The sequence below is a fragment of the Cyprinodon tularosa genome, unplaced genomic scaffold (genome assembly GCF_016077235.1).
Source record: "Cyprinodon tularosa strain WSP-4 unplaced genomic scaffold, ASM1607723v1 ctg177, whole genome shotgun sequence".
Classification (NCBI taxonomy): Eukaryota; Metazoa; Chordata; class Actinopteri; order Cyprinodontiformes; family Cyprinodontidae; genus Cyprinodon; species Cyprinodon tularosa.
The window spans coordinates 1,342,705-1,369,962 of NW_024038589.1; the positions used below are offsets into that span (position 1 = coordinate 1,342,705).

Here is a 27,258-nt window from a genome sequence, read left to right on the forward strand (position 1 = left end):
AGAAGATGTACCTAACCTAATTAGTTTTTAACACTAAGCATTTCTAAATTGTTACTGATATGCATTTGTAAATTCAGAATTTTCCGTTTTACTAATCTGCGACTCTTGCTGGTTTACACCTCTTTGAGATTTGGGGATCTAGGGATCCTTAAAGGATACATGGCCTCATTTCAGCCCTCTCAGAACATAGGTTTAGACAAAACAGTACCTTTCATAGAATTATTTTACTTTGAGTTTTGCAAATAGGGCTTTAAATATGAAAAAAACACAATCATTCACGTAATAAAAAATAGGACAGTCTTCATTATGCAAATGCAAATACATAGCTGTTAACGTTTGAGGAGTTTCTATAGCAGCACTGAACATGACAAGAGTTTCATTCTTCTTCATGCCGTGGTAACTGATGGCAGCAGAGCAAACACAAGTTTGTCTAGACCACCTTGAGGTGCTGAGGTCTCACTGAGGAAGACTCTGGCTCACCACTGGCTCCAGATGCACTTCACCCTCTTTTTGCTTCAAGCATGGATCAAAAGACCAAGAAGATTGGTCACAACAATTCTCAAGTTACCACACAGAAGTCCTCAAGTAAGACACGTTGCAACCTCTAGGAAATGTCCAGTGCCTTCATTTGTTTGAGGACGACAACCATTGGTTATATCGTTCACATGTTCTTGGCATATGGTAAGGAAAAGGGCACAAGAACTTTAGAGGAGTGAATGAGAGTACAAGCTCCCTCTAGAAAGGCCAGTGTAAATCCTCAAAGTCCCCTGATTGGCCCATGTTCACGTCTGAGTCCAGCAGGCTCATGATGACGGCCATGGCTGCCTCGTCGCTGCTGAAGCTGCTGAGCCCGGGGACATCCAAATCCAGCTGGAATGGCTCACCTGAACGATACCAAACAGGAAACAACCTTAAAAACCTCATATTAGGGATTCTTCTTTGTGTCAGCTTACTGTCACTGGGTCTTTCCTTGTTTACATGTACAGCACCTTCAAGTTATCGGCTTTGGTTTTGGGCATTTGACACCTTAGCCACTGTATACCCATGGTCATAATAACACCCCATGTGAGCAGACATTTATTTATAAGCCAAACACATCAATAGTAAAGCTCTATTCCAAAAGAGAAAAAAAAAAGTTAAAACACAATTCACTGGACTTTGGTTTCCCATTCACTAATTATTTTCAATTCAAAATGTCTGGATTAGCTTTATAGAGTAGCCCAACAAAGCCTTAGAAGTGCTATGGCTTAGAAATGTTATGGCTTAGAAATGCAAACTGAACCGGAAGAATAGGTGCACCCCTTAGCAATGGGGAGTTGTTTTTGTTTTTTAACTTTTTTAACTTTTTTGGAATGACTATGACCTGGATAACTGAGAATCTTCACCAGCGGTAGGCTACAACACTTTATAAATTTAGGAAGGCTACAAGACATCAACATGGCTACTAGCAACAACAGTGGAGCGGTTAATAAAACATACTACTTGTACTTTATAAGTTGGAATAGTTACCCTCTTGGATGGTTTCTTTTTAATTCTTACTATAAGTCTGTTTATTTGTGCAAGCATTACCCTAAGTCAGTAAGCTAAATTAGATAGCTTTACTAACGCTACCATTCCTAGATTGTCTAACCTTAATTAACAACAAAAACAACGATACATCTCCCCTTGAAACGTAACATTAACCAATTAATGTCAATAACTAAACATCTCGTAAAAAAGGGGATAATTAGTTAGACGTAGCTTACTAAGTATGTTTTACTCAATTTTTTTTGCTAGAAGCAATGTTGAGGTCTTAAGATTGAACTCCTCCAATTAGTTGCCATTTATTCCTGTTAAAAAAAACGTAAAATATTTGCATATTGAGTTTCCATTTGTAAATAACACGTCTGAATAACACGTGTGTATTTGTGAATATTGACACTATTTTACATGACATTGAAACTCTACCAAAAAGGGGCACTCACAATACATACTCATGTATTTATTTAATACACAAACATGTAAACTACGCATTTCAAACCTTTTATGAGTGCAGATTTAGTACAGCAAGACCAATATGTCCCACGTATGAGTGCGTCCTCCTCTGCGCTATTGATTAGCTTTCTGTGTGTTCATAGCCTCTCTTCTACTAGTGTGATTTTTTTTCTGCACACTCATATGATGTACTTTGAGGGAGGTAAACACTGGAGAAAGTAATCGCCTGTGATTGGCTACTTTTCAGGATCTCCCACCTCTTTATACTGTAAGGTATCCTTCCTGGTAGTAGCTAGTAATGTTAGCAAAGCATCTGTAGGCTAACTGATGTTCTCTTAAGGAGTCCAAAACTGGTTAAGTGAAGTAATCATTAAATAAGCAGTAGCCATATGCTCTAAAATGGTGTTTAATGTTAAATTTGGGACTTTGTATGAACTAAGCTAACGTTAGCTTCACTATTGAGCAAAGTGAGGCTAGAATTAGTTTGTATCTACTGGGAATCATTTTTCCCTTATCTCCAGCACTATTTATCCTCTTAATATCCACCTCATTTTGGGAAATTCTCACCTATTTTGCATATCCAAATGGAAAAGCAAATAACTATGGAGCTGTAAGCCCAAATTACATTTGTGATACATTATTTGAAAGCTAACACCTTCAAGTTTTGGTGAAAATTCTGTGAGTAAAACAAAGCCCAAGCTGCATCAGTTCAAACATGACTCAAAGCAGTTTTTTTATTCTCGAAAATAATAGGTCTATTTTGAACAGCAGTAATAAAGACATGCATGCTTGTTGTGGCTGCTTTGTTATGTTTACATTTTAACATGCTGCTATATCTGTGTTAAATGTGCATTGGGGCTCGCTGTGTCCATAAGAAGAACTTGGTGGTAGAATTGTGGAGAATCTAAGCTTTCCAACAATGTCTAACATGTTGGTTTTGAGACGTTAAAAATTGACCACTTTACATCATTCTATCCCTGTTCAACTATTCTGCATTATTTGTTAGTTCAAACTGTAACTTTATGTTTCCTGCTTTTTCTTGTCATAGTAGCTTCATCTGATCTGGTTCTGTTTGGTTGTCAAACAATCCTGGAGAGAAATATCTACTGAGCTGCTGCCATCTACATTTTTGGTTATAGACGACAGAGTTGGGCCTGTTTTACAGTGTTTAGTTCTGTTTCTTTCCTAGTCATAGGAAAGAAACAGCAGTTAATGTGACTAACTGCATGTGCTCTCATTTATTCCTTTGGCTTTAAAACTGGCTCAGAGCTTGTCTGCTTAACTGTTTATTTCCTAGACAGAGTCATCTACTGAGCTAGTTTTCTAACATATAAACCTTTTACAACATATAAAGTAGTTATGGATCAGTGCTTCTGCATATGATATGTTTTGGGTTCTGTTTCCTCACATGAGCGAGGAGAGAGCCACTTATGCGTGTAACATATTGGGGCTCTAGGGGTATGGAATCGGTATGCATAAAAATCTAAAATGTGCATAGAGAGTGGTTTATGTGCATGTGTTTAAAAAAATGGTCATATCAGTATTGATAGTGCATTTTGCAGAATTCTGACACATACTTTTAGCTCCATAAAAAATAAAGCTACCTCGACATTCAGATGCTGCACTGCTTCCGGCAGCTTCTTTACCGGAATCAGTCTGAGACTGGGAGTTTGAAGAGCTGCTTGCTTCTTCCTCTCTGCTGGAAATCTGAAAGAGTCAGATACACCTTTTAGTTCTGTAAAGGACATTTGAGATTCCTAGAGTTACTCTGTATTCGGTGATGTATAGTGGGAGAAACATACACTCCTGCTGGTCAGCGGACATTTTTCCTGGACAGAGCCAAATGGACTTGAAGCTCCACTTGATGGAGATGAGTTTGCCCTTTTAAATAAGAAATAAAAACTATGTTTAAACATCAGTATTGACTCCTTAAGCTATTCCCGTCTGATAAAAAGCATGCCATTCACAAACACCAGCAAAGGATATACACCCCTGATAAAATTCTTTGTCAGGGGAAAAATTTCATGCAGTAAGAATAGCATTGAAATGCAAAAAAAAACAAAAAAAAAAACCCAAAACATAACATAAATATTAAACAATGATTTCTTTACCTGTATGTGTCTCCTAGTTCATTTGCGATTTGGGTCCCTATCCTGCCTGCGTAGATCATCGTGCCTACACCACTGGAGAGGCAGAGTATTTCCGGGATTTGCTTAGAGTCTTCTGTTGAAGCATGAAGAAAAGTATCAGAGTTTTTACAACTCATCCCCGGAGAACTGTTTCACATTCTATCAACTGCCCGCTTGAATACATTTTAACTGCCTGACATAAACCAACTCAAAATGGGCCAAAATTTAGAATGTTTAAAATAAAACACGATTTTCTTTTCCTTATTTTTTTTTACATATTAAAACCTGAATAGTTTTTAAGGCAAGATAAGACAAACTTTCAAGAGTAAAAATATCTCACCCTGATTCGATTTTGAGCTGCCAGCCTCACTATCATCTTTTGCGTGACCAGGTCCCCTGTTGGTGCAGAGGAGAATTGCAGCTTGCATTGTTGACATTCAAAGCAGCAAATTAATCCGTGGAGATGGGAAAAGTACTCACGAGATAACCCTGTTTGAAGAGACCATGAACTCGACTTCTTTGGTCCACGGATTGGTGAAACTAAACCACTGGCTTTGGAGCGTAACATAAGCGCCATGTTTTGTTTTGAACTTGTAGCATTGTGTCTCAATCTTTTCTTTGCTTCGAAGAACTGTGAAAAAGACTGGACTTCAGATAACTTTAATACTTCCTAATGTGCAATACCTTCTTTCAAGTTTTGAAGATTTTGTTACAGGTGATGGTTTTGTTCAATCACCTTGTCTGTGTTTCCCTGCCAGATGCTGAAGGTCATCCTGGTGGAAGTACTCGTAACAAGAGGTGCCAAGAACTTCCTGTGGCAAATAACCAATGACTGTCGTGGCCCTGGATAGACAACAGAAGAGTCAAAGTTTAGTTATTCCTGCTTTCTATGTCTCTCCTACCACCTCCCAAGATTGTGCACAATACAAAAACAATGTTGTGAGATGTTTAACAAAGGTCTCAGTGTTTTACGTTCGCCATTAACACACGAGAGATTGGATGAACTGAGTCTCTTTACATGATTTGTGTTGTGTAATTACGTCCCAAAAAGTGAGAAGGGATTGTCATGTGATGCCATCAAGATGTACAGCTTTCTTCTGAGAAACAATGGCAAAGACAGAAAGGATTATCTCCACTGACAGATGAACTGACGCCACAACAAGCCTCTGCCATTCCTTTCTCAGCTGAACCGTGGCTGCCAGATCAAACCCGTAACCAGCGGGGAAGGGTGGGACAAGATCAATGGTGCGGATGGACATAGTTAGAAAGTGGAAACTCACTGTTGATCTACAAAAGTGAACTTGCCGTCGATTGCACAGCGGGTTACGAACTCGGTGGCTTTGACGTTGACGTCTTTTGGGGGCTGGTGGGAAACGTGGGGATGGAGGCGGCACACCGTGACTAGGCAGTTCAGGCTGGCGGTCTCTTTCTCTGCGCCATCACCCTCTGGATCCAGTTCGCTGCTCGGCCAAGTCCGCATATATCCGGTGCAATGGAGGGTACAGTATCTGTATGTTTCTGTGGGCAGAAACAAGGTATATTCATTGTATTTTATGTGACATAACCAGGAATCGAGCTGCTGTCTGGAGGTTCAGAGATTTCTTACGAGTACAGGAAGACCACAACACCAGGCAACACAACAGACAATTGACGGAACATCCAAAGTTCTGAACATCGCTCAGATGGTATGGCTCAGCTGCAAACCCACTAAACACAACTCATACTAGTACTTTTACTCATTGCTTTCCACTTTTCTGGGACTGGTTTGTGGGACCAGCAGTGTCAGCAAATACTCCCAGACTTTCCTCTCCTCAGACATCTTCTCCAGCTCTGCTGGGGAAAGCTTGAGGCCAGCCAAGAGACATTGTCCTGTAATTTGTCTTGGATTGTCCACTTGGCCTTCTTCCAATATGAAGTGTATGGAAGACTTCTGACAGAGACATCCATGGACCATCTGAAAAAATATGTCCAATACACCTCACCTGCCTGATCTTGATGTGGAGGAGAAGCTATTCTATTCTGAGTCTTTCCCAGACTAACATATTCCTCCCCCTATCACTAAGGTATTACCTAGCCAGCCTATGGAGAAAGCTTTCAGCCTCTTCCAGGATCCAGGACCTGGGAATGTAATTCGACTGGTAAATTGAGAGCTTTGCATTTTCACTCAGCTCTGTCTTTACCAGAACAAACTGCCACAGCACATGTATAATAGTGGCAGTCACACCAATTTCTTTATTGATCTCCGGATCCATTCTCCCCTCGGTTGTAAAAAGGACCTCAATATACTTCAACTCCACCACTTGAGGCAGGAACTCTCGTCCAGCCAGAAGAGGACAAGACGCCTCTTTCTGGTCGAAGACCATGGTCGCTTCACACTCGGTGGCGAAGAGCACCCCTACACCATGAACCCAGGACAAGTCAGACTTAATGCTCGCAATGCAGACCAAAAATCCTGCTGCAATTTTAAAGAAACTGAAACACCCCTAGAGAAGAGAACCTCTTCACAGCAAGACTATTAGTTGTGCACTCCAACAATGCTAAGTTTTGATAAAAAGTGGCAAGAAAGCCTTAAGACGACCAGTTAATTAGTTGCCACAAGCCCATTGAGTCGTACAAGGTCTCTGCTCGCATGAGACCAGAAATTAACATTTTGATTAGCATGAAAAGTCCTATGTGTGGCAGAAAATAGAATCACACTATCCCCATGGTTGACGGTGGGCCTGGCAGCATACTTCTGTAGGGTTGTTTTTTCTTCAGCATGGATAGGGAGGCTGGTCGTAGGCAATTTTAGGAAGACAACTTGATGGGAGCTTACTAAAAACTTTACACTTAGCTTGGGATTCCCTTTCAAGCCGAACATCAACCATAAACACTTCGAAAAACTTTAAATCTAAGTAATTATTTATTTTCTTAAAATAAGGGCTTATTTTTTCTTGAGCAGGTAAGTGAGACACTTTGTCAATGGAATAAAATAATTTAAATGTAAAATGAGGGGGGAAAAAAAATACTGCAGTCTCTTATTTCAAGTGCATATCTTTTTTGTAAGGGTAAAAAAAACGAATCCATTGGCAGATCATCTTATATACCTTTTCTCAAATTAAGGGTCAATTTTTTGTTATTTCTAGATCGTTTTTGCAGTGAAGATACAGTCAGTACTATGGTTTGAATAGCGGTTTAGGTTAAAAAAAAAAAATACTGATCTGCTAGAAACCCCAGGTAAAAGTCCAGTTTTACAAACTAAACTTAGAAAAATTTGGTCCAATCTTACTAAGCTTGCAAACAAAAAAAAGGGTCAGCAGGAATCTACTGTGGGCCAAACTTTTAGAGGAAGTCAACTATGACACGCAGCTGTAATGTAATTGATTCAAGCTAGCAGAATAATAATACACATCACAGTTATTATTTTCATTATCATAACTTGAATTATTCTCTCACATAGAGAGAATAATTAGAGTATGAAGCACCTGGAAGGTAATTATTCACCAGTGTAGTTGTCGGGTTGTACCACTAGATGGCGACAGAGCATGAGTCATGTAATATAAGAAAATACTGTATGCTGGTCACTCATTAAAGGCTTTGACAAAACAAAATTTAAGGGGTTGTAGTTGAATTTTCATGACCTGGTTGATATCGATTAAACTTAAACAACTCTTCGTGGTAATCAGGTCCTTTTTTAAGGTTGCTTCTGAGTGGAACATTTCCTTCTATGCCTTGTTTTAGAAACTCACCCCCAAAAAGAGCATTAATACAGGTTTAAAATGTGGGAAGATGAATCCTGGGTTCTCTACTGTTACTTTCTTTATGAAAGTACAGAATGATGCACAACTCAGTACTTCTCATGGTTTCTAAGTTTGTTCAGGTCATTTGCCCCTTTTAATTTACAGCTTATTCAGTGACAGGAAGGAAGGAAGGAAGGAAGGAAGGAAGGAAGGAAGGAAGGAAGGAAGGAAGGAAGGAAGGAAGGAAGGAAGGAAGGAAGGAAGGAAGGAAGGAAGGAAGGAAGGAAGGAAGGAAGGAAGGAAGGAAGGAAGGAAGGAAGGAAATAAAAACAAATATATACTTTTATTTCCCATTGTTACCCAGAGCTAAAAAAACAAAAATAAATCCCAGACTTTTGCAAGCTGCTTAAAAAACCCTACGTTTTTTTTTTCTGTAGAGTTCCTTCAGGTTGATCTGCTTTACATTCTTACAAAAGTGTTTTTACACCCTGACTGTTTTGTCTTTTCTCCAAACTGCAATAACAAAAAATAAACCACAACAATATATTTTAATGGTGCTTTATGTGACAAAACGACACAAAGAAGGGCAGGTAGAAAGAAAGTGGAGTTTCAAACTGTTCATCCTCAGGATCTCTGACATTAAAGTCAAAAATACCAAAAAGGAAAGTCAAGAATCGTGTTGTAAAAAACTTTGGTGAAACGTTTCATCCATATCACATGTTCTTTAATGGAAATGTCCTTGCATGTTTCAGACCCCTTAGAACCACATCAGGGGGACTGATGATCACGTGAGCTTCTCTCTGTCCAGACAAAACTTACCTCTTGTGCTAGCTGATAAGCATCAGCTGATCCAGTCATGCTTCCTAATGGCAGCCCTGCAGACCAGCGAGCCCATCTGCTGACATGTCACATGTGCGGTGCAGGTGCGCAGCAGGGCAGCTTCAGAACCTGATTAAAAGGCATTTCCACGCTGCACCCACCTTTCTTCTTAGAAACACCAGGCAGTGAGTGCTTGTCTTCGTGCTTCCCTGCGACCCGACTGTGCTTCATACGGCAAAAAAAGGATCTCCGAGCTCCAGCGGTCAAGTACGACGGCCTGATGGGGGTTTCCGTCTGGACCTGGACTCCAGCTGCACAGAGGAAAAATGCATATTCTGAGACAAAGCTCTTCCTGTTCAATCAGTTCAAGTTTTTGGTCGAGTGAAGTCTTACTTGCGGCGTCGACGAGGCGCTGCTGGGGGAGCATCTCCGAGGATGAAAGCTGTTCCTTCACCTTGTGGATATCTTTGGGGTTAATGAAATCGAACAAGCTCTGCCCTGTTAGCTCCATCTGTAAATAAAATGCATGTGCTTAAATTATTTTTTTTAGTTTTTTGTCTGAAACACATAAACGTTCAGCTAATATAAAACATTCTCTATTTAAACACCCAAGCCAAAGGCTATAGGACATTGTAAACATTTTTTACACTCTTTTTTTACATTAATATATGAATCATTACAATGTATAATTGTAAAATGAATAAAAAATTATATTAGACTTTTTTATTGGCTTTCTCATATGAATTTATCTAAACCAGTTATGTTCGGCTGGAAGTTCGAACTCCACCCCATCCTAAACCTTCATCTCTTTCTAAATGAGTTTCTTCCATTTCCAGTATAAAGCTCCAATTATCCCTCCTTCAACTCGAACAGGAAGTTTAGCAGTTGTGACAAATGTTCTTTCCGTTTACAGATCAAGGTCTGAACTTTTCTTTTTGATAAAGTATATAGTTAGAGTCAGGTAATCCTGCGCTATCATTATAGTTATGCTGCTATAGGCTTGGGGTGCTGGAAGACATACAGGTGCTGGTCATAAAATTAGAATATCATGAAAAAGTAGATTGATTTCAGTAATTCCATTTAAAAAGTGAAACTTGTATATTATATTCATACATTACATACAAACTCATATATTTCAGATGTTTATTTTGTTTAATTTTGATGATTACAAATGACAACAAATGAAAATCTCAAATTCAGCATATCAGAAAATTAGAATATTGTGAAAAGGTTCAAAATTGATGGCCCCTGGTGCCACACTCTAATCAGCTAATTAACTCAAACCACCTGCAAAAGCCTTTAAATGGTCTTTCAGTCTAGTTCTATAGGCTACACAATCATGGGGAAGACTGCTGACTTGACAGTTGTCCAAAAGACGACCATCGACACCTTGCACAAGGAGGGCAAGACACAAAAGGTCATCGCTAAAGAGGCTGGCTGTTCACAGAGCTCAGTGTCCAAGCACATTAATAGAGAGGCGAAGGGAAGGAAAAGATGTGGTCGAAAAAAGTGTACAAGCAAGAGAGATAACCGCACCCTGGAGAGGATTGTGAAACAAAACCCCTTCAAAAATGTGGGGGAGATTCACAAAGAGTGGACTGCAGCTGGAGTGAGTGCTTCAAGAACCACCACACACAGACGTATGAAAGACATGGGTTTCTGCTGTCGCATTCCTTGTGTCAAGCCACTCTTGAACCACAGACAGCGTCAGAAGCGTCTTGCCTGGGCTAAAGAGAAACAGGACTGGACTGCTGGTGAGTGGTCCAAAGTCATGTTCTCTGATGAAAGTAAATTTTGCATTTCCTTTGGAAATCAAGGTCCCAGAGTCTGGAGGAAAAGAAGAGAGGCACTTCATCCACGTTGCTTGAAGTCCAGTGTAAAGTTTCCACAGTCAGTGATGGTTTGGGGTGCCATGTCATCTGCTGGTGTTGGTCCATTGTGTTTTCTGAGGTCCAGGGTCAACGCAGCCACATACCAGGAAGTTTTAGAGCACTTCATGCTTCCTGCAGCTGACCAACTTTTTGGAGATGCAGATTTCATTTTCCAACAGGACTTGGCACCTGCACACAGTGCCAAAGCTACCAGTACCTGGTTGAAGGACCATGGTATCCCTGTTCTTAATTGGCCAGCAAACTCTCCTGACCTTAACCCCATAGAAAATCTATGGGGTATTGTGAAGAAGAAGATGCAATACACCAGACCCAACAATTCAGAAGAGCTAAAAGCCACTATTAGAGCAACCTGGGCTATCATAACACCTGAGCAGTGCCACAGACTGATCGACTCCATGCCACGCCGCATTGCTGCAGTAATACAGGCCAAAGGAGGCCCAACTAAATACTGAGTGCTGTACATGCTCATACTTTTCATGTTCATACTTTTCAGTTGGCCAACATTTCTATAAATCCTTTGTTTTTATTGGTCTTCAGTAATATTCTAATTTTCTGATATGATGAATTTGAGATTTTCATTTGTTGTCATTTGTAATCATCAAAATTAAACAAAATAAACATCTGAAATATATGAGTTTGTATGTAATGTATGAATATAATATACAAGTTTCACTTTTTAAATGGAATTACTGAAATCAATCTACTTTTTCATGATATTCTAATTTTATGACCAGCACCTGTAGAGACCACTTTTCCTCCCTGTGCTTCATTCTATATCTACTCTCCCATTCTGCAGTATTTGTTAGTTCAACCCCTAACTTAATGTTCTCTCTGCTTTTACTCATCATATTTGCTCCATCTGATCTTGCTTTTTTTGGCTGTGACGTCATCCTGAAGGGAATTTGTTTTCCTGATCTACAGTTATTTTACTGTAGACCAGTGCATTTGAATGGGCTCATTGGTTTCTTAATTCAGACCCTTCATTTAGTTAGTTTTTTTAAACATGTGTAACCAATGAAAACACAGAGGCTTAACAAACCTTGCTGAAGTTAAGGATCTTGGAGACAGACTCAGATATGAATAGGATCTTTGCCCGGTCGCACCTTACGACTAACAGGAAGCCATCTGCAGCCTAAAGGCAAAAATATATACAAAAAAAAAAGTGTTAAAACAGAATCTTTACTCCCGTTTCTGAGAAGTGCAGAAACTGTTTAGACATATCAAGCTTTTAAAGCTTTGGGTAACTGTCAGTGTTGTGGAACAGAAGAAAGTGAGTACTTAAGTTTACTTTACATTTTAAGCTATATAACCTGTTTCTTTATGTTACTTTTAGCTGCTGAGATTTTAATGACATGGAGGTGAGATTAATACACAGAAAAGTATATATTATTACAAGAGGTACCTTATCCTGTTAAATCATTTGTACATTTTAAACGGTAAGAAAGGTTTTTATGATTTTATATTGTTAAAAAAATATTTTTCAATGTATGTGTTCTAGTCTATAAAATAAAAATGCATGATTTATTTTATTGTCTTATTGAATTTCATTATTATATTAAAGTAAAAGAAAAAGTGAATTTGTTTTCTTTTAGTGATGATTTCAAAATGAAGTTGTTGCACTTTCAGCTTCAGTTGTACTGAGATAGGATCACAGTTTTCACCTTCTAGATCTGAGGTTTCCAGCACTTCAAATGGCTCCTTTTTTTTCCTTAATAGATCTAATAGTGAAACATTTCTGTTTTTTGTCCCCTTTTTTCTTCAGTGCCCCCATGAGAAATACTGGCCCCACCATTGCTCCCCTGGTAAATTTGGTTTAGAACCCCCGATGTATTCAAGTAGAGCTACTTTTACTTTAGTACGACCTTTTTGCTGGTTATTATGGTTAACTAAAACTAAAAAAGATTGAACCAAAAAAGTTTTTGTTAACTGAAATGAATAAAAATTGCTACTAAAATGGAAAAAAAACCCATAAATAACTAAAACTACATTAAGCATATTTAAAACAAGACAAAAAAATGCATTTGAGTTTCTATTTTTTTATGTGTTTTGGTATTTTTGTTTTTACACGAGTTAGTTTACATCATTATTGATGTAAATCAGTAATGAATAATGATCATTATTCATTATTGATTAGTGATTTTTTTGAAAAATTGTATTTTGCTTTAAGTTTTTTTATGACATAAATACATGATAATATAAATACAATACTTTAAACTTTTTTAATCCTGCACCTAAAAAATCAAACGTACTAAAAAACTAAAAGTAGTACCAAAAATAATAAATAAAAATAATTATTGAAATGATAACAACTAATAAAACTCCTTCTGAAAATAGGGCTGAGTATTGATTTAATTCATGAGAAAATTTAAGAAAATTCTCAAGATTTAGAATTTATTCTTTTTTATTCAATCCAATCTCAAATTTTATTAATAGTATAAAATTATATGCATTTTTTCTTCTATGACCTTAATTATATGACTATGTAAAAAAATAGATACTGGTATTACATTAACATTTACCAGCAAATAAAGTGATGGTAGTTGATGGCAGCTGTAGAGATCTTTGGTTATATTCAATCAATCAAAGGATTAAATATGAGAATTGATTCAGAATTGGAAAAAAGAAATAACACTATTTGAAAACTGATTTAAGCAAACTAAATACAAAAAAAAACAGATTATTAAAACTAAAAGAAACTATCTTTAAAGATCTAAGGGACAGGTTCTCCACATGGCATCATCAGGGGGTTTGGAGCTACTCCAGCTTAAAGTTCTAAGGGAAAATGCCAAACAGCAGCCGTTATAAAAGACCAACATGTTGATTCAAACTTCTTATAGTCATGCACAATGGTGCAGTGCTGGTGCTTTGGCTTTATTTAGACCTTAGTCTAAATTAGCTTCAGTGTTTAGTGAAGGGCCATCTGTGCATTGCTTAAGTCGACTCATACACCAGGCAGCTGATCCCAGGCAGCAGGTAGTGCCGCTCGTTACCTTATCTTTAGAGCTGCTAAGAAGCAGGTGGCTTAAAACGTTTAAATGATTAAACTGAACCGGGGATGATTTTAGCTCGGAAAACTTCACCCTGAGCAGAAGATGCCAGAGGTCGTCATGAGGCAGGATGGAAGGCTTATGCTTGGTGTCTGCGAAGGCGCCGCTCGCTCCGGCTGGAAGCACATCAGATCCATTTTAAGACTCTTTCCGAATGTTTTCAGCAGCAGTGTGTGTGCGGTTATGTTACCTTTGAGGGCTTTCAGGTGTTGTACAGCTTTTCGTAAAACAGTGAGCTTGTCCAGCTTCCGCGCCATTGGCTGACAGGCAGGGATCATGGCGGAAAGCTCATCTATGAGGTTGTTCATTTTGTCCCTCCGCCGCTTCTCAATCTGCCGGTGAGGCTCCCTGGAGATATAGTTCCAATTTGTAGCTCTTATATATAATTTCATTGTGAAATTAACATTTTAATCCTGATTTAAATTCATTTTAATGTAACTTAGCTGTTTATTTATAAACACAATATACTCATTTTAGCTCAATTACACTTTTAAAATGATATTTTACTGTTATTTTAACTATTTTAAATGTAATTTTATTTATTTAATAGGCAATTCAATTATTTCTAATTATGCACTTTATCATTTAATCATTAAAGTTCATATAAATAATAAATAAAAAGATCTCACATGACCTTATTAAAAGTAAACATTATTTCGCTAAATATTTATTTCAAAATAAAAGTAGAGTAATTAAGCACTCTTTTTAATTAAGCACTCTTTTTAAATAACAATCAATTATTATTTTAACTATCTTAAATGTAATTTTGAATATTTAATGGGATATTTAATTATCTAATTGTGCATTCTCTATATTTTTGTATTTAAATCATGAATTAGATAAACAAATAAATGTTACTGCCTTTTATTTCACTGTACAACAATTTATTTTATGGGTTTAACATTTATATACTCAGTGATGTATTTTAACGTCCATACAAATTATTACTTTACTATATACGTTTTACAATGTAAGTGATACATTAAATAAACACATATAAAGAAATGTTTAATAGCTCTTTTAATTATTTAATTGTGCTTTTTATAATGTTTAGTATTTGTATCATTTATTAGATAAATGAATAAATGTTGTATCTTCTTATTTCATGGTACATTTATTTATTCTATGATTTTTTTTTTTTTATAAAATCTATATTGTTATTTCACTCTATATTTATTTCCAAATAAAAGTGAATTAAGTTGTTGTTGCTTGTTTTGTTGGTGAAGAAAAGCTGAGCAAAAAGGCAAAGCTCTTGATCTACTGGTCGCTCTACGTTTCTACTGGATCACATTAAATCTGGATCAGGACTGAAAGAGATCCCGGATACAAGAGGCTGAAATTGGTTTTATCCACAGGGTGGCTGGGCTTTCATTTATTTCATGCGATTAAATGTTGATATTATTGTTACTTAACTCTATATTTTTTTTAAAGTTACAATGAAATAGGTATATTCATTTTTAAATAAATGTATTTTTTGAATCCTATCTAATTTTTTATTATTGATTTGCACTGACGACTGTTTATTCACAGTACCAATTGTTTACATATACATTTGCAATACCGTACTTTAACTGTAATATGCAATTACCTTCCACTGCACTTTAATTTAGACTTTAATTCTGTCCAAACTTTATTTATTTATTTTATAGTAAAACCCATCTGTATATTATTCTATTGTACGTAACTATTAAAACCCTTATTATAGTAATATCCACCTGTATATTATATTCGGTACATACCCAGCTGTATATTTAGTTCATAGCACTAGTTATCTATATATTATATTCATAGGACAAATCTATGAGTAAAATTATGTTTATAATGGTATTCATCTCTATATTTATTCAGTAGAAACCCATATCCTGTATTTATGGAACCATTATTTATCCTGCACTTGCTGCTATTGCACTTCTGGTTAGACCTTAACTGCATTTCTTTGCCTTGTACCTGTACCTGTGTAATGACAATAAAGTTGAATCAAATCTAATCTAATCTAAATGTTCATTAGTGCATTCTGTTCATTGGGAACCCCTGATCTAGAAGTCCATAAATGTTCACCTATAGCATTTCATTTTGACTTGCTGATCCTCCCCCTCAGACCTGCAAAGAAAATGATCAGATATGAATGAGAAGTCTGTCTCCTCCATTATCAACCTATAAAGCCTGAAGGTTCTGTGTACCTGCAGAGGTCATCCTCTAGGCTGAAGCTGAAGTTTTGCCTGTGAGATCAGAGACAATGTGAGTCATTTAATACCCCACAGGGACAATGTGTCCAATTGGTTATTGCCATGGTTACGAAGGTACACAGAGGTAAAAGGACGCCAAGGTTCTTTATTGTCACAAACAGCAGCTCTTACTGTACACGGGTGTCTGACCTCTCTTCCACCTCTCCTTTCCGTTTCCTTGGCAGCTCGACAGATGGCATTGTCAATCCTGCTTGGCTTGGCCCCTCCTCCTCCTCCTCTGCAGCTTGGTCTGATATGTAGAGAAACATTGTAGGAGGCTATGAGTGAACAATGAAGCCTCGATGCCACAAAGGGCCCGTGATTCAACAAAGTGTCAGTTTTACCAGGAAAAATTAAGCAAATGGAGACAGTCGGGAACCTTAAAGTAGAGCTTTTTGCCTGTGGTGGTACCTTTCCTCAGCTTCTCATCTAAAGCTTATGCTGCATTCACACCACATTAGTAAAAAAGGCGTCCAACGCCTCACCTTGGATGCTTGTGCACATTAAAGTCAGACGTGTTTCTGACAGTTTTTCTGATATTAAGAGTGTACAAACACACTATTACCCGCCATATATTATGACAAATGTTTGCTGTTGCGGATTATCCTCATCAGTCTGCTTATGCTAACCCTAACGTCACAGGAATCATACCTAAACCTAAGGACGTCTGTGGTGAAATACTATATATACCAACCCGTTGGGTCAGTATATATGATTGCTCACAGAATATGGTGTAACAGCAGTCTCTTGTTTGCAAAGGTAGATGTAATGCAGAGCGGGGTATTGTTTTATTTTATCATTAGTTATTAGTGAGGAAAAAATGACAGGATTATATGTTCATTAGGATTATGATCCTTTTAAGTATATTGCAGCGGCATCATCCTACATACAAAGCACCCGATTAGCACTGGGAATCCCCAGGGACATCTCCCACAAGCCAGCCAATCACTCTGGAAATATTGTGCTGCCGATTATGGTGGCTAGAAGAGAGTATTAATATAGAAGAGAATATACATTTTTAAATAAAAAAAAAAAATTTTTATTTTAAGTTGATGTAAGTAGTAGTTCTAAACATATTCACCACAACTTTTCCTTATATGTGGAAAAAAATTGATTCACCTGGATTTTTGGTGTAAACCTAGAGGAGAGTAACTACTGCTGTCAACTCTTTAACAAGGAAAGTTGCAATTGGCTGTCCCAAAAGTTGGAAGATAATGTCATTACCTAATTTGATCAAGTCTCTATCTAGCCTTGATGAGCGAGGAATACCAACATTGTCAAGACCGTCACATTTTACTGCTGAGTCTGACTACCTGTTCATTGGAGGAGGACGAGGCCCATAGCAGAACTTGCTGCTTGCTGACGGCAGAAAACTCAGAGCCTCTGTGAATTCCCAAGCCGGACACAGCGGAAAACCCGCGAAATGAATCAGCTAAATAGGAGATGACTCTGTCTCATTTACCCCATTTTCACTTCTCTTGAAAAACAGTGCAGAGACCGGTCCGAGCTCAGTAACTGATATAACTTATCGTGTGTAAATAGAAAGCAAACTGAACAGAACCGAGCTAAACAAAACCGAACCGAGCTAACTGCAGACCAGTTCCAGAGGTGGGCTCTGCTCGGTTTTTCCCTGGCTTGGTTCTCTGATAACAAGAGCGCGTGAGCAGAACGTGTCATCTCCGTCTGGCTGCGCGCCCCGATTCACACTCTATTCCAGTAGTTGGCGGTAATGCCCCTCCAGAAACAGAAGAAGAAGAACAACTATAAACAACAATCAAGTAAATCCACGAAAGGTTACCGTCTTTGCCTGACCCTCCACAAACACCAAAGTACAGCAATAATAATCAAGCATAACTTTCTGAATGTGACGGGCGCTGACATTTTGATTTGCTTGATTCCCTCCTTCTTCGTCTTCTTCTTCTTGTGTTTTATGGCGGTTGGCAAACAACTTTTGGTGCATTACCGCCACCAAGTGCTTGATTTCCTCCTTCAATACCGGCAGTAATACCACGGATTGTCACTAGGAGGCGAGGAGCCGAGATAGCGTGATGTGTAAACGGTCATAAGATCCAAGCTCGGACCGGTCTCGGCATGGATCGGTTTTTCAAGGGTAGTGTAAATGGGGTAATTTTTGTCAGAGAACCAAGCCACAACTGAACCGTGCCTAGCCCTATAGTTCAACTAGATTTAGCGTGGTTCGGTTGTGTCTCGCATGGTCCAGTTCAGTTGCGTTACATCAACTAGCAACAGGGAGGGATCTATAAAGTGTGCTTGTGCAAAAATTCTGGGAAAAGTCCCTGAACTGCCTAGAGTGGGTTTAATATAATGATGCTCAACACGTCCTTTTGGTAAGATGGTCTTCATGTGTGGGAAACTTTGTCTATTTCCGAAATGCACTTTTGATGTCAGATACTAATGTTGAATAACAGGTTCTGGCTAACAGTCATTTTTCTCATTCCGTATATAATCTAAAGGTTTTCTATAGGACACTTGTGCGCGGTCATGTTGGAACTGGGTCTGATCCAAATACATACGTTTTGAATAGTAGGTAAAATAATCACTCTAATTTTTTAATGTAGTCATACATTACAATAAAATGTGTCCTTTGCTTAACCCATTCCTTAGGGAACAGTGAACAGCTTGCAGCACCCAGGGAGAATTGTGGGGTTAGAGATCTTCCTAGGAAACCCAATGTGACAGATTGAGGTTTTAACCAGTGAGTTTTGCAGCTTTTCTCATAGGCTGTCTTACTAGGATGAAACTCCAATACAGGACCTTTAGATGTCTCACTATATGGCAGCATAAAGGGTTTATTATATTAGAATTGAAGTGCAAAGCCAAACTTCTGAACAGATGTGACCTACCATAAAAACTTTACATTTGACACAATATAGTCTGATTAACACCGTTCCCTTGGCAACTGCCAACAGAAAAAACATGATTAACTACTCCAGAGAATGTAAATGTTCCCCACTTGTTATAAAATCCAACCAAGGCTCTCTGACCCATTGCTCCATTATTCATGTGAAATCACAAAAAGAATTGTTTGAGGACCAAAAAAATGTCACAACTAGTTTAACTGCACAGGTTGAATCTTATCCTGAGAATGACCCATTATTTCTTTAAGCTCTGTAGACCCGGATAAAGCCCATGGGCTGGGTTTAATCCATCTGTGGAAATGGGGGTGATAGGAATACCGAAGTGCAGGGATTTAAAGATGTAACCCTATACTTCTGTTCTATTTCTTGCATATTTCCAAAAAACAAACTTACATACTTATTTTCACTTGTTATATTTAAAAAGCTGACCACCAAAGCTTGCTGCTAAGCGTTTTACCTCATTCAGTTTCCAGCCACATCCCCATTTCACCTACTCACTCAAACCTTAACTCCATTTTGCTTTGGGGTCATCTGTTTCCAGGCAAAAAGCAATGAGATGGCTTCATTCTGTCGTCAAACTCCCGGTCCTTTAAATGGCACGTGAGAGTAAATGCTATTTGGGCTGTTTCATTTTACCTAATCCTTATATAACCGCTGGAATGCTGACCTACTTCTAAGAAAAAGGAGGATGCCTCTGATTGTGGCATTCATTTATGAAAACGTTTTAAAAAACCCAGGTGAGGAGCACTTTCTATGGTGACCATTACTGACCCATAGGAACTAAATAAGTGCCTCATTTAAAGTATTCCCTACATTTTTCTCAGCTTAATGTAATAAATAATATAATTTATCCAAAATGCTGCTTTTTCTTCATTTTATTAAATTTCTTAGAGCAGCAGTTAAAATAAATGTAATCTGAACTAAATTTCTTGTTTTTTCCGCCATTTTGGTGTAATGCAGGAAATGCTTACAGCAAACATTTGCGTTCAGCACTGGGTTAGTGAGAGCCAGCAGGAGCTGAAGCCACCCATGATGGTGGGAAGAGCAGGATTAGGTGAAAGCACGATTTTCTCTTTAGTTCCACTTGAATAACTACAGAGAATGTGTCGTTGACAATGAACGACCTGATTTGTATTCACATGATGCACTGAAAGCACAGTGAGTGTAGTAACCTACTTTTGATGCCAAGAATCAAAAGATTTGAACAAAAAGAAAAAGTCTAGGCTTCTCAACAACTGTTTTTTTTTTCTTTTTTATCAGCTTCTCTTATTTGTGCAAATTCACAAAAAATAAATAAAGTCACTTAACCATCAAGGCAGGGGGTGAAATGATTTCCAGTTTGGCCCAGATTATTGCACAGAAAAACTTAATTTAGGTTCAGTTAGACTGTCTACAGCTTCCAGTATATGGAGTGAATTTTGTTCCATTATTGTTGCAAGCAAAAAAAAAAAAAAAAAAAAAAAAACATATTTTGTTAATTAAATATAAAAAAAACCCACTGCAATCCAGAAAAGAAACTTTGAAAAACGTTTTTTAACTTAAAAACGGCTCCGACAGTAAACTGCCTGTTTTGTACAATTCTACTTTTTTTTTCCTCGCGTTTTTTCATGAGAAAAATTTCAGATTTTATATTTTCAAATTTTATTATCTAAAAAAATTTTTTTTTAGATTTTTGTATTTTTTTGTTGAAATTCCTGTTTTTCAAATTTTGTTTTACAAATTACACTCCCTTCACTTCAAAGCCAATACAAACGCTCGCTCTTGACCAATAAAAATGTTGCTAACATCCATGCAGCCCAATAGTAACGCATCTCCTCTCCTCACTCCATAAAAACCCGTTTTACAGAATGTAATCCATAAAACGCAGCTTGAAAAGAAAGCAATTTATAAAACCAGTAATTTGAAAAATAAATAAATAATGTAAAATATAAAATCAGTCAAATAAATTCAGAGTAAAAAATTTAGCAGCAAAACCAGCAAAGTTTCTCTCTAAACCCTTTTTTGATTAAAATGTTTTTCAAAGTTTTATATCTGGATTGAATTTTCTTCAAATTTCAATTTACAAAATGTCTTCTTTGCTTGCAACAATAGTGGAACAAATACCACTCCGTAGAGGCAATGATATATATTTTGAATCCGTCATGAGCTACCAGCCTTTCAAATTATAATTTTTCATTGATATATAGAATAAAGTAATTTATCCTAAAAGCCCTTTTCCTCCAAGCTGTGAGAATATTTGGAAATTATTGTGTTCAGAAGTCATATCTAATCTTAGCTGAGCTTTGTTACAGAGATTTGTAACTACTCCACCTTAAACACCTTAAACATAAATTACTCTTATATCAAGAAATAATCACACACTGAAAGGTTTGGGAAAATCCACTCATTAATTTCAGTGATATAGAGAAACGATTTAATGTTATATACTTTCATTGATCTTTAAATACTTGTACTGTGGGCATTAATACATCCTGTGTCAAAGCTTTCCACCTCTCACAGCAATACCCCCTACGAGCCTTCAGAGATAGCATCTTTGGCAGTTTTACACATCTATAGACTGTAATTTAAGCCCACCCTTCCTTTAGAACATCTTTCATTTCCCAACAGCTCTGACCAGCTTCCCTGTCTGGATGAATGATGCTGCCACCACCGTGCCTCACTGTTATTAATCTAGGCTAGTGTGCAGTTTTAGCTTTCCTTCCCACATAAATTAGCAATCCTGCTACACAGCACAGCACATGTTTGAGGGTTTTTATATTTGTTCTTCTATGCTTACTCATTGATATGACTCTGAAAAACCTCACAAGTTCTTGTTGCTCTGCTGTGGCTAAGTAATTTTCTCTCGGGTGGTACGCTGCCATTTAGTTGCTGGAGGTTTAAGAGATATATAAATACAATGAAATAGATATTTGCCTATAAATGTTATTTAGATTTGAGATCCATTTAGCTGTATTTTGAAATACCGTCCAATTAAATATCATAGTATTGGTATTTTAAATCAATATAAATATAACCTAATAGAACATTGCATTATTTGAAGAATTTGTTTTTTTTTCATACACCCCGAGTACGTTTCATTGCCATAATACCAGTAAAGACTTATATACTAAAGGGAGCAAATAAATGGCCATAAATGGACCATTTATATTTCACTCTAAATACAGCATAAAAGTAGAAGTATTGAGAAAAAAAAAACAGATGGAAAAATGGTTAACAGTTTTTCAGAAAAAAAATTACCTTAATATAAGTCATTCCTGGACATTTAATTTATTATTTACTTTTTTCTTGAATAATCAAAATGGAGAAGTTAAAGACTCAACATCAAAAATACAAGTGTAATAAAAGTGTAATTTAGCTGTTATATAGGGGTGTGAAAAAAATTGTTTTGGCAATATATCTTGATTTTTGGCTGCCTGATATAATATCGATTTTTTAGTTCCTAGTATCGATATTTTTAAAGCAAAACATTTTTACCTAAAACTGAGTGAAAATGGGCTCCCTTTGTACCGCCACTCTGGCAGATAATGCTGTGGAGCCCTTTGCTGTCGCTGCAGCGCCATATCTGAAGCTGAGGCAGTCACAGTGGAAGATGAAGCCTTATGGCAAGCCGTTTTAACATAAATTCGGTTTCGTTTGACCATCCATAATTACATTCCAGATATCTTAAAATACAAAACCCCATTTTGAGTATCCGGAATGGTAATTTAAGATATCTTTATTTACATTCTGATTACGAAGAATAATAATTCAAGATATCTTAAATTACATTTAGACTAGTCAAAATTCCTTTCAAGATATCTCAAATTATTTTTCAAAAAAGCGACTAGCCACAAATCTGGCGACTTTTTACGGTGTCACTGGCGGCTTTTGGAGACTCTTACGTGAAAGCATGTATCGTTCCTACTCTGCCGTGGGGCGCCTCCCCCCGCTCCCGCAGGAGTCCCTCTCAGCGCTGCAGTCAGATGTTTACCCTCAGCGTCCAGACTGCAAATGAAGCGCGCATGCGCCGGGATTGACGGCGCAAATTGATCACAATAATTAAAATAGCCTGCGCTTTGTACAGTGAAAAAAGTCGTAACATGCAACTTTTGTAAAAACAAATTAACATGGCACGGAACCACCATGTTTGTTTGGTTTTAAAGTGGGGAAACCTAACGTTAGTTTCTCAGCTAGCTCATCTGATGCTTTCCTTACCGTGTTAGTAGGTTACAGACAGTGATAAGGTTGGCTACTTATTTTACTTTTAATTTAATTAGAATTAGCTTAAGCAGCGTTTATGTTTTCTTTATAAATAAATTAACTTGCAAATTATGAGGGCAAGGCTTTTAAAGTTTAAATCTTCTGGCGAAGATAAAGTAAAGAAGATCCTGCAATTTATGGAAGTAAAGCAGAATAAAATCCAGCAAGATCAGTAATATGTCAATTAATTATATGCCACATTCCCATGTAAATATCTGTCTTTGGAGGATGTGTTTTTTAGCACCCCTAGTTCTCTCATTTTTATTCCAAATACAATTTATAATTTGAATCACAGGGCTATTTTTATCTCTATGGTTCAGTATTTTCTCAAGTAGAAACTTTAACTGCTATACTTTCCTGTCTTAAAAGGCAGAACTCTTCTAGTCTAAAAAAACTAATTTGTTGAAATGGGGGGACCGATTGTTTGAACCCCTTAAGGGCTTTTAAAAACAAAAATGTCTTTTTTTGCGCTTTATGAAACAAAGTACCCTATATTTTGTGGATGTACAGCTACATTTGTCATGTAAGTTTGCGTAGTTTTTACACAAACATTTATTTTTCATATTGCACCAGTACAGTTAATGAGCAACCTGTACTTGTGTGCTTGTTTGTTCTGTCTAAAATGTTTATTTTGGAATAAAGAGGTTAATATAAAAAATATTTTTTGTCCGATTCATCGATCAATCGAAAAAATAGACGGCCGATTCATCGATTTTTAAAATAATCGTTAGTTGCAGCCCTAGTCAAAATTACAATTCAAGATATCTTTAAATTTGTTTTGTCTAGTCATCATTTGCTTTAAAGATATCTATAATTGAGTTTTCACTAGTCAGATATCTTTATTTAGAATTATGACTAGTCGAAACTAAAATCGAGATATCTTTAAATTACTTTATGACTAGTCGTAATTTAATTGTAGATATCTGAAATGTGTATTTCAGATAGTAATTCATTCTAGATATCTTAAATTGACGTCTCCATACAAGTTAATGGTAAATCTGACGTATTTTAGACTGGTCAGAATGTAATTAGAGATATCCCAAATAGGTATTTTGACTAGTAAAAATATAATTAGAGATATCTTAAATCGCTAAAACGTCTAGTCATAAAAAAAATTGAGATATCTTGAATGTAAAGGCAGTACAACCGAATTTATGTTAAAAAGGCTTGCCCTAAACAACATGGATGCCAAAATAACTAAGCGATCAATATCATCTGATGAACATATACAGAGGTTTGTTTTTTATCTATACATTAAATTTTGACAGCAGGAAAAATATCGCACTAAAGTGATAATATCGTATCGTGACCCAGTATCGATACGTGTATCATATCGCAACACATCATGCGGTTCATGCACTGCTCCTTTTTCTCATAGGCGAAGCGTGTACACTCCAGAGCAGAAGGTGGCGGTACTGCGACCAAAGCCAACCACCAGTAGTAAACAAGAAGAAGAATCGAAGCCGCGTAGCCGGGTGTAGCAGAAAAAGATTAGTTGTTGTGGAGAATTGTGTGGGTATGGCGAGTGGGAAAGAACAGGAGTTGGATGACGCGCCAGCAGCACTTTATAGGTCTGCTGTATCGGACCACTTTGCATTTAGAGTGACCTACGATGACGGCAGAAAGAAAGTTGTGGATAAAAGTGCAACAGTGTGCAAGCATTGTGCAACTAGCGTTGTACTTTACAAGACATAATAGATTTTCCTAACCATCAACATATACCGAACCGAACCGAAAACCGTGACCACGAAACCGTGAACCGAACCAAACCGTGGATTTTGTGAACCATTCCACCCCTAATAGATTATATTGGTCTATCGAAAAAAATCTTTTAAATAGGTAGGGTTTAAGAAGAATAAATTTGCCAATTAATTACATTATATAGTTAATCTTAGAGAAAAGAGATGGCTGTAGAGTTCTATTCTGAAATTTAGCTTTTTTTCATGTTTGTTTTTTAAAGGAAAGCAAGTTTCACAGTCTCTTACTCATTTAAACAGTATTCTGTTATTTTCAGGCTATAAAATGTATAAAATGTTTGCGATATACTTTGAAGAGCTATTAATGCATGTGAGAACTGAGACAGCCAATGGAGAGGAGAGGCTGGGTTAAAGTCTTTACAAACACGCACCAAGAAATGACAGGATTTGTTTTGTTCAAGCCTTATTTCAGGTCATCATTAAGTCTATTATTGGTGACAACGGCAGCATCATTATTCAATTTCTGCTTGCACAAACTAACTCCAGTTAAAACTTTTGCCATGCCATGTTTTAACCATCAGCATATGAGAATGGTGATTTGAATAATAAAGCTGAACTTTGCATAGTATGATCATTTTTAATCTTATGTCTGAAATAAACAGAAGTATTTTGAATTTGTTCATCTACTCAGAAATATATTTAAAGGTATAAATAATTAAATACAGGGGTTGGTAAGTATTGCAAAAATTGTACTTAAGAAAGAGTAGCACTACTTCATCATATTTTTACTCAATTAAGACTAAACTTATTTAATATTTCACAAAAAGATTTAAAATTGAACAGATTATTAACTGATATGCAAAATCTGGGGTCTGTTTATTTCTACTCTTTCAAACAGTGGATGAAGCAGCCAGAAAGTTTATTCAAGTAACAGTAGTTATACTTTATCATACTTCCCCTCAAGTAGAATTAAAAAGTACTACTCAGGAAGTATTTATATTCTTTTTTTTAACCCTTTACAGGGCAAATTACAGTTATTGATCACTTGCATCCCCCTTACAAATGGAGTCCCCCTCGTCCCTCAGTGAGGTCTAGAAGCACAAGATCTATATCCAGCCATTCAGCAAAGATACTGCTAAATGGCTGTACGTTATCTTAGCATTTGACCAATTAGATGAGCTTTTGAATGATTTATTACCTACTGTAAATTAAGTTGGAAAAAAAGTTAAGTCAATAAAAATGTAATTTTTCTGGTTCCATTGGCAAAGTGTCTCACTTACCTACTCAATCAAAGAAAAAATAAACGTATTTTACGAAAAATTGACTTACCTAGATTTTAGTTATTTGCTCTTTGTTTGAAAGTTATATATTTAAAGTCTTTCACTGAGTGCCCTATAAAGGGTTAATTGAACTAAATTTAAGTGAGTAAATTAAACTAGTTGATATCCACCTCTGTTTAAATGTGGGGAAAAAATATGGTCAAAGTATACTTCAGCTCACTGCTACATATAATCAAAAATGATACTTATTTATTAGTTTATAACATCACATATTTTTCTGCACATTTTCCTCCAGCATTCCTTCGTGCCCTGGCTGTTTCGCGAGGAAGTCTTTTCGTGCCTGACATTCCAGCATCCTGATCCAGCTGCTCTCCGCCACCTTCTGTCTCCCCCTGCTGGACAACCGAGGCATCGCTGCTCTACTGATCCACTGACCCACTTTTCATTAAGGAAGCCCTGCACGGTTAAACGGGAAATATCGCCTCGTGAAAACACGTGACTGCGGGGTTGCTAAGCTCCTGTCAGGGCAGTTTGTTTGTTTTATGATTATTTTCTGACGGTTAACGCGTATTGAATATGGCGGAGATTTTTGTGGGGAAAATGCTTCATCAGAGCGGAATAGAGATAAAAGCAGTAAATCCGGTCCACGCGCGTGCTTGGCGGAGACGCGCACGTCTCCGGGACGTTAAATAAAACGATGTTGGGGCGCGCGACTAATTAAACAGGACAAAAATGGCTAAACCTGTTAGTTTAAAGTGGTTAACTTAATCTATACATTATATGCAGATTATCGGGATGTATATTAAATGTTAAAACGTGTATTTAAATATATATAAAGCAACATTTGAGGAAAATATAAGACAATTGTTGTGTATGAGGGCAAAAAGTGCAGAAAAAAAGAGGATGAATGTATAAATAATAAAAAGTCTGGGTGTGAGAGCTTACCTGCCGGGTTGTCCGGGGTGCCGCCGGAGCCCCCGGCCGACATGCCTGCGGGCTGGAAGCGGTGAGAGGCTACGGAGCGCCGCCGCGCATGTGGAGCCACCAGCTGTTGGAGTTTAAAGCATAGAGGAGGCGCTGGGAAGGAGGGAGATACAGATAGTCGGGGTGTTGTATAATTGACTTCATTTTTTTTTTCTTTATCCCCCCTCACCCTCCTCCTTCTCGCGTTGCTATTTTTTTCTTTACAAAGAAGGCGGTGTGTGGAGGGGGGGAGAAACGTGAGTGATGTGTCGCGTGAGAGGAACACCCTTTTTCTAAGGGCAAGGATGAAGGATAGAGTTCACTCTGCTCCAGGTTCATTCATAAAGATTATTTTTATAGGGAACGCCGGATTATTTATAATCTCTGGGAACACC

At 37.2% G+C, this 27,258-nt stretch overlaps 1 protein-coding gene across 2 annotated transcripts; it reads right to left on the minus strand.

Moving 5' to 3' along the window:
• Positions 1-205: 205 nt before the first annotated feature.
• LOC119781449 (aryl hydrocarbon receptor nuclear translocator-like protein 2) lies at positions 206-27,258 on the minus strand. 2 transcript variants are annotated; one of them, XM_038281925.1, is made up of 17 exons: positions 26,846-27,258; positions 15,938-16,055; positions 15,761-15,799; positions 15,639-15,680; positions 13,771-13,928; positions 13,614-13,696; positions 11,573-11,665; positions 9,035-9,152; positions 8,803-8,952; positions 5,384-5,621; positions 4,840-4,946; positions 4,584-4,734; positions 4,444-4,499; positions 4,086-4,197; positions 3,777-3,855; positions 3,579-3,681; positions 206-884 (listed from the first exon to the last, which is right to left on the minus strand). In XM_038281925.1, exons 1-17 carry the CDS (start codon positions 26,886-26,888, stop codon positions 736-738), a joined length of 1,839 nt encoding a protein of 612 aa, XP_038137853.1. In that variant the 5' UTR covers positions 26,889-27,258; the 3' UTR covers positions 206-735. The 2 variants fall into 2 exon arrangements, with proteins under 2 accessions (XP_038137853.1, XP_038137854.1); XM_038281926.1 differs by having other exon boundaries at positions 15,956-16,055; positions 26,846-27,256.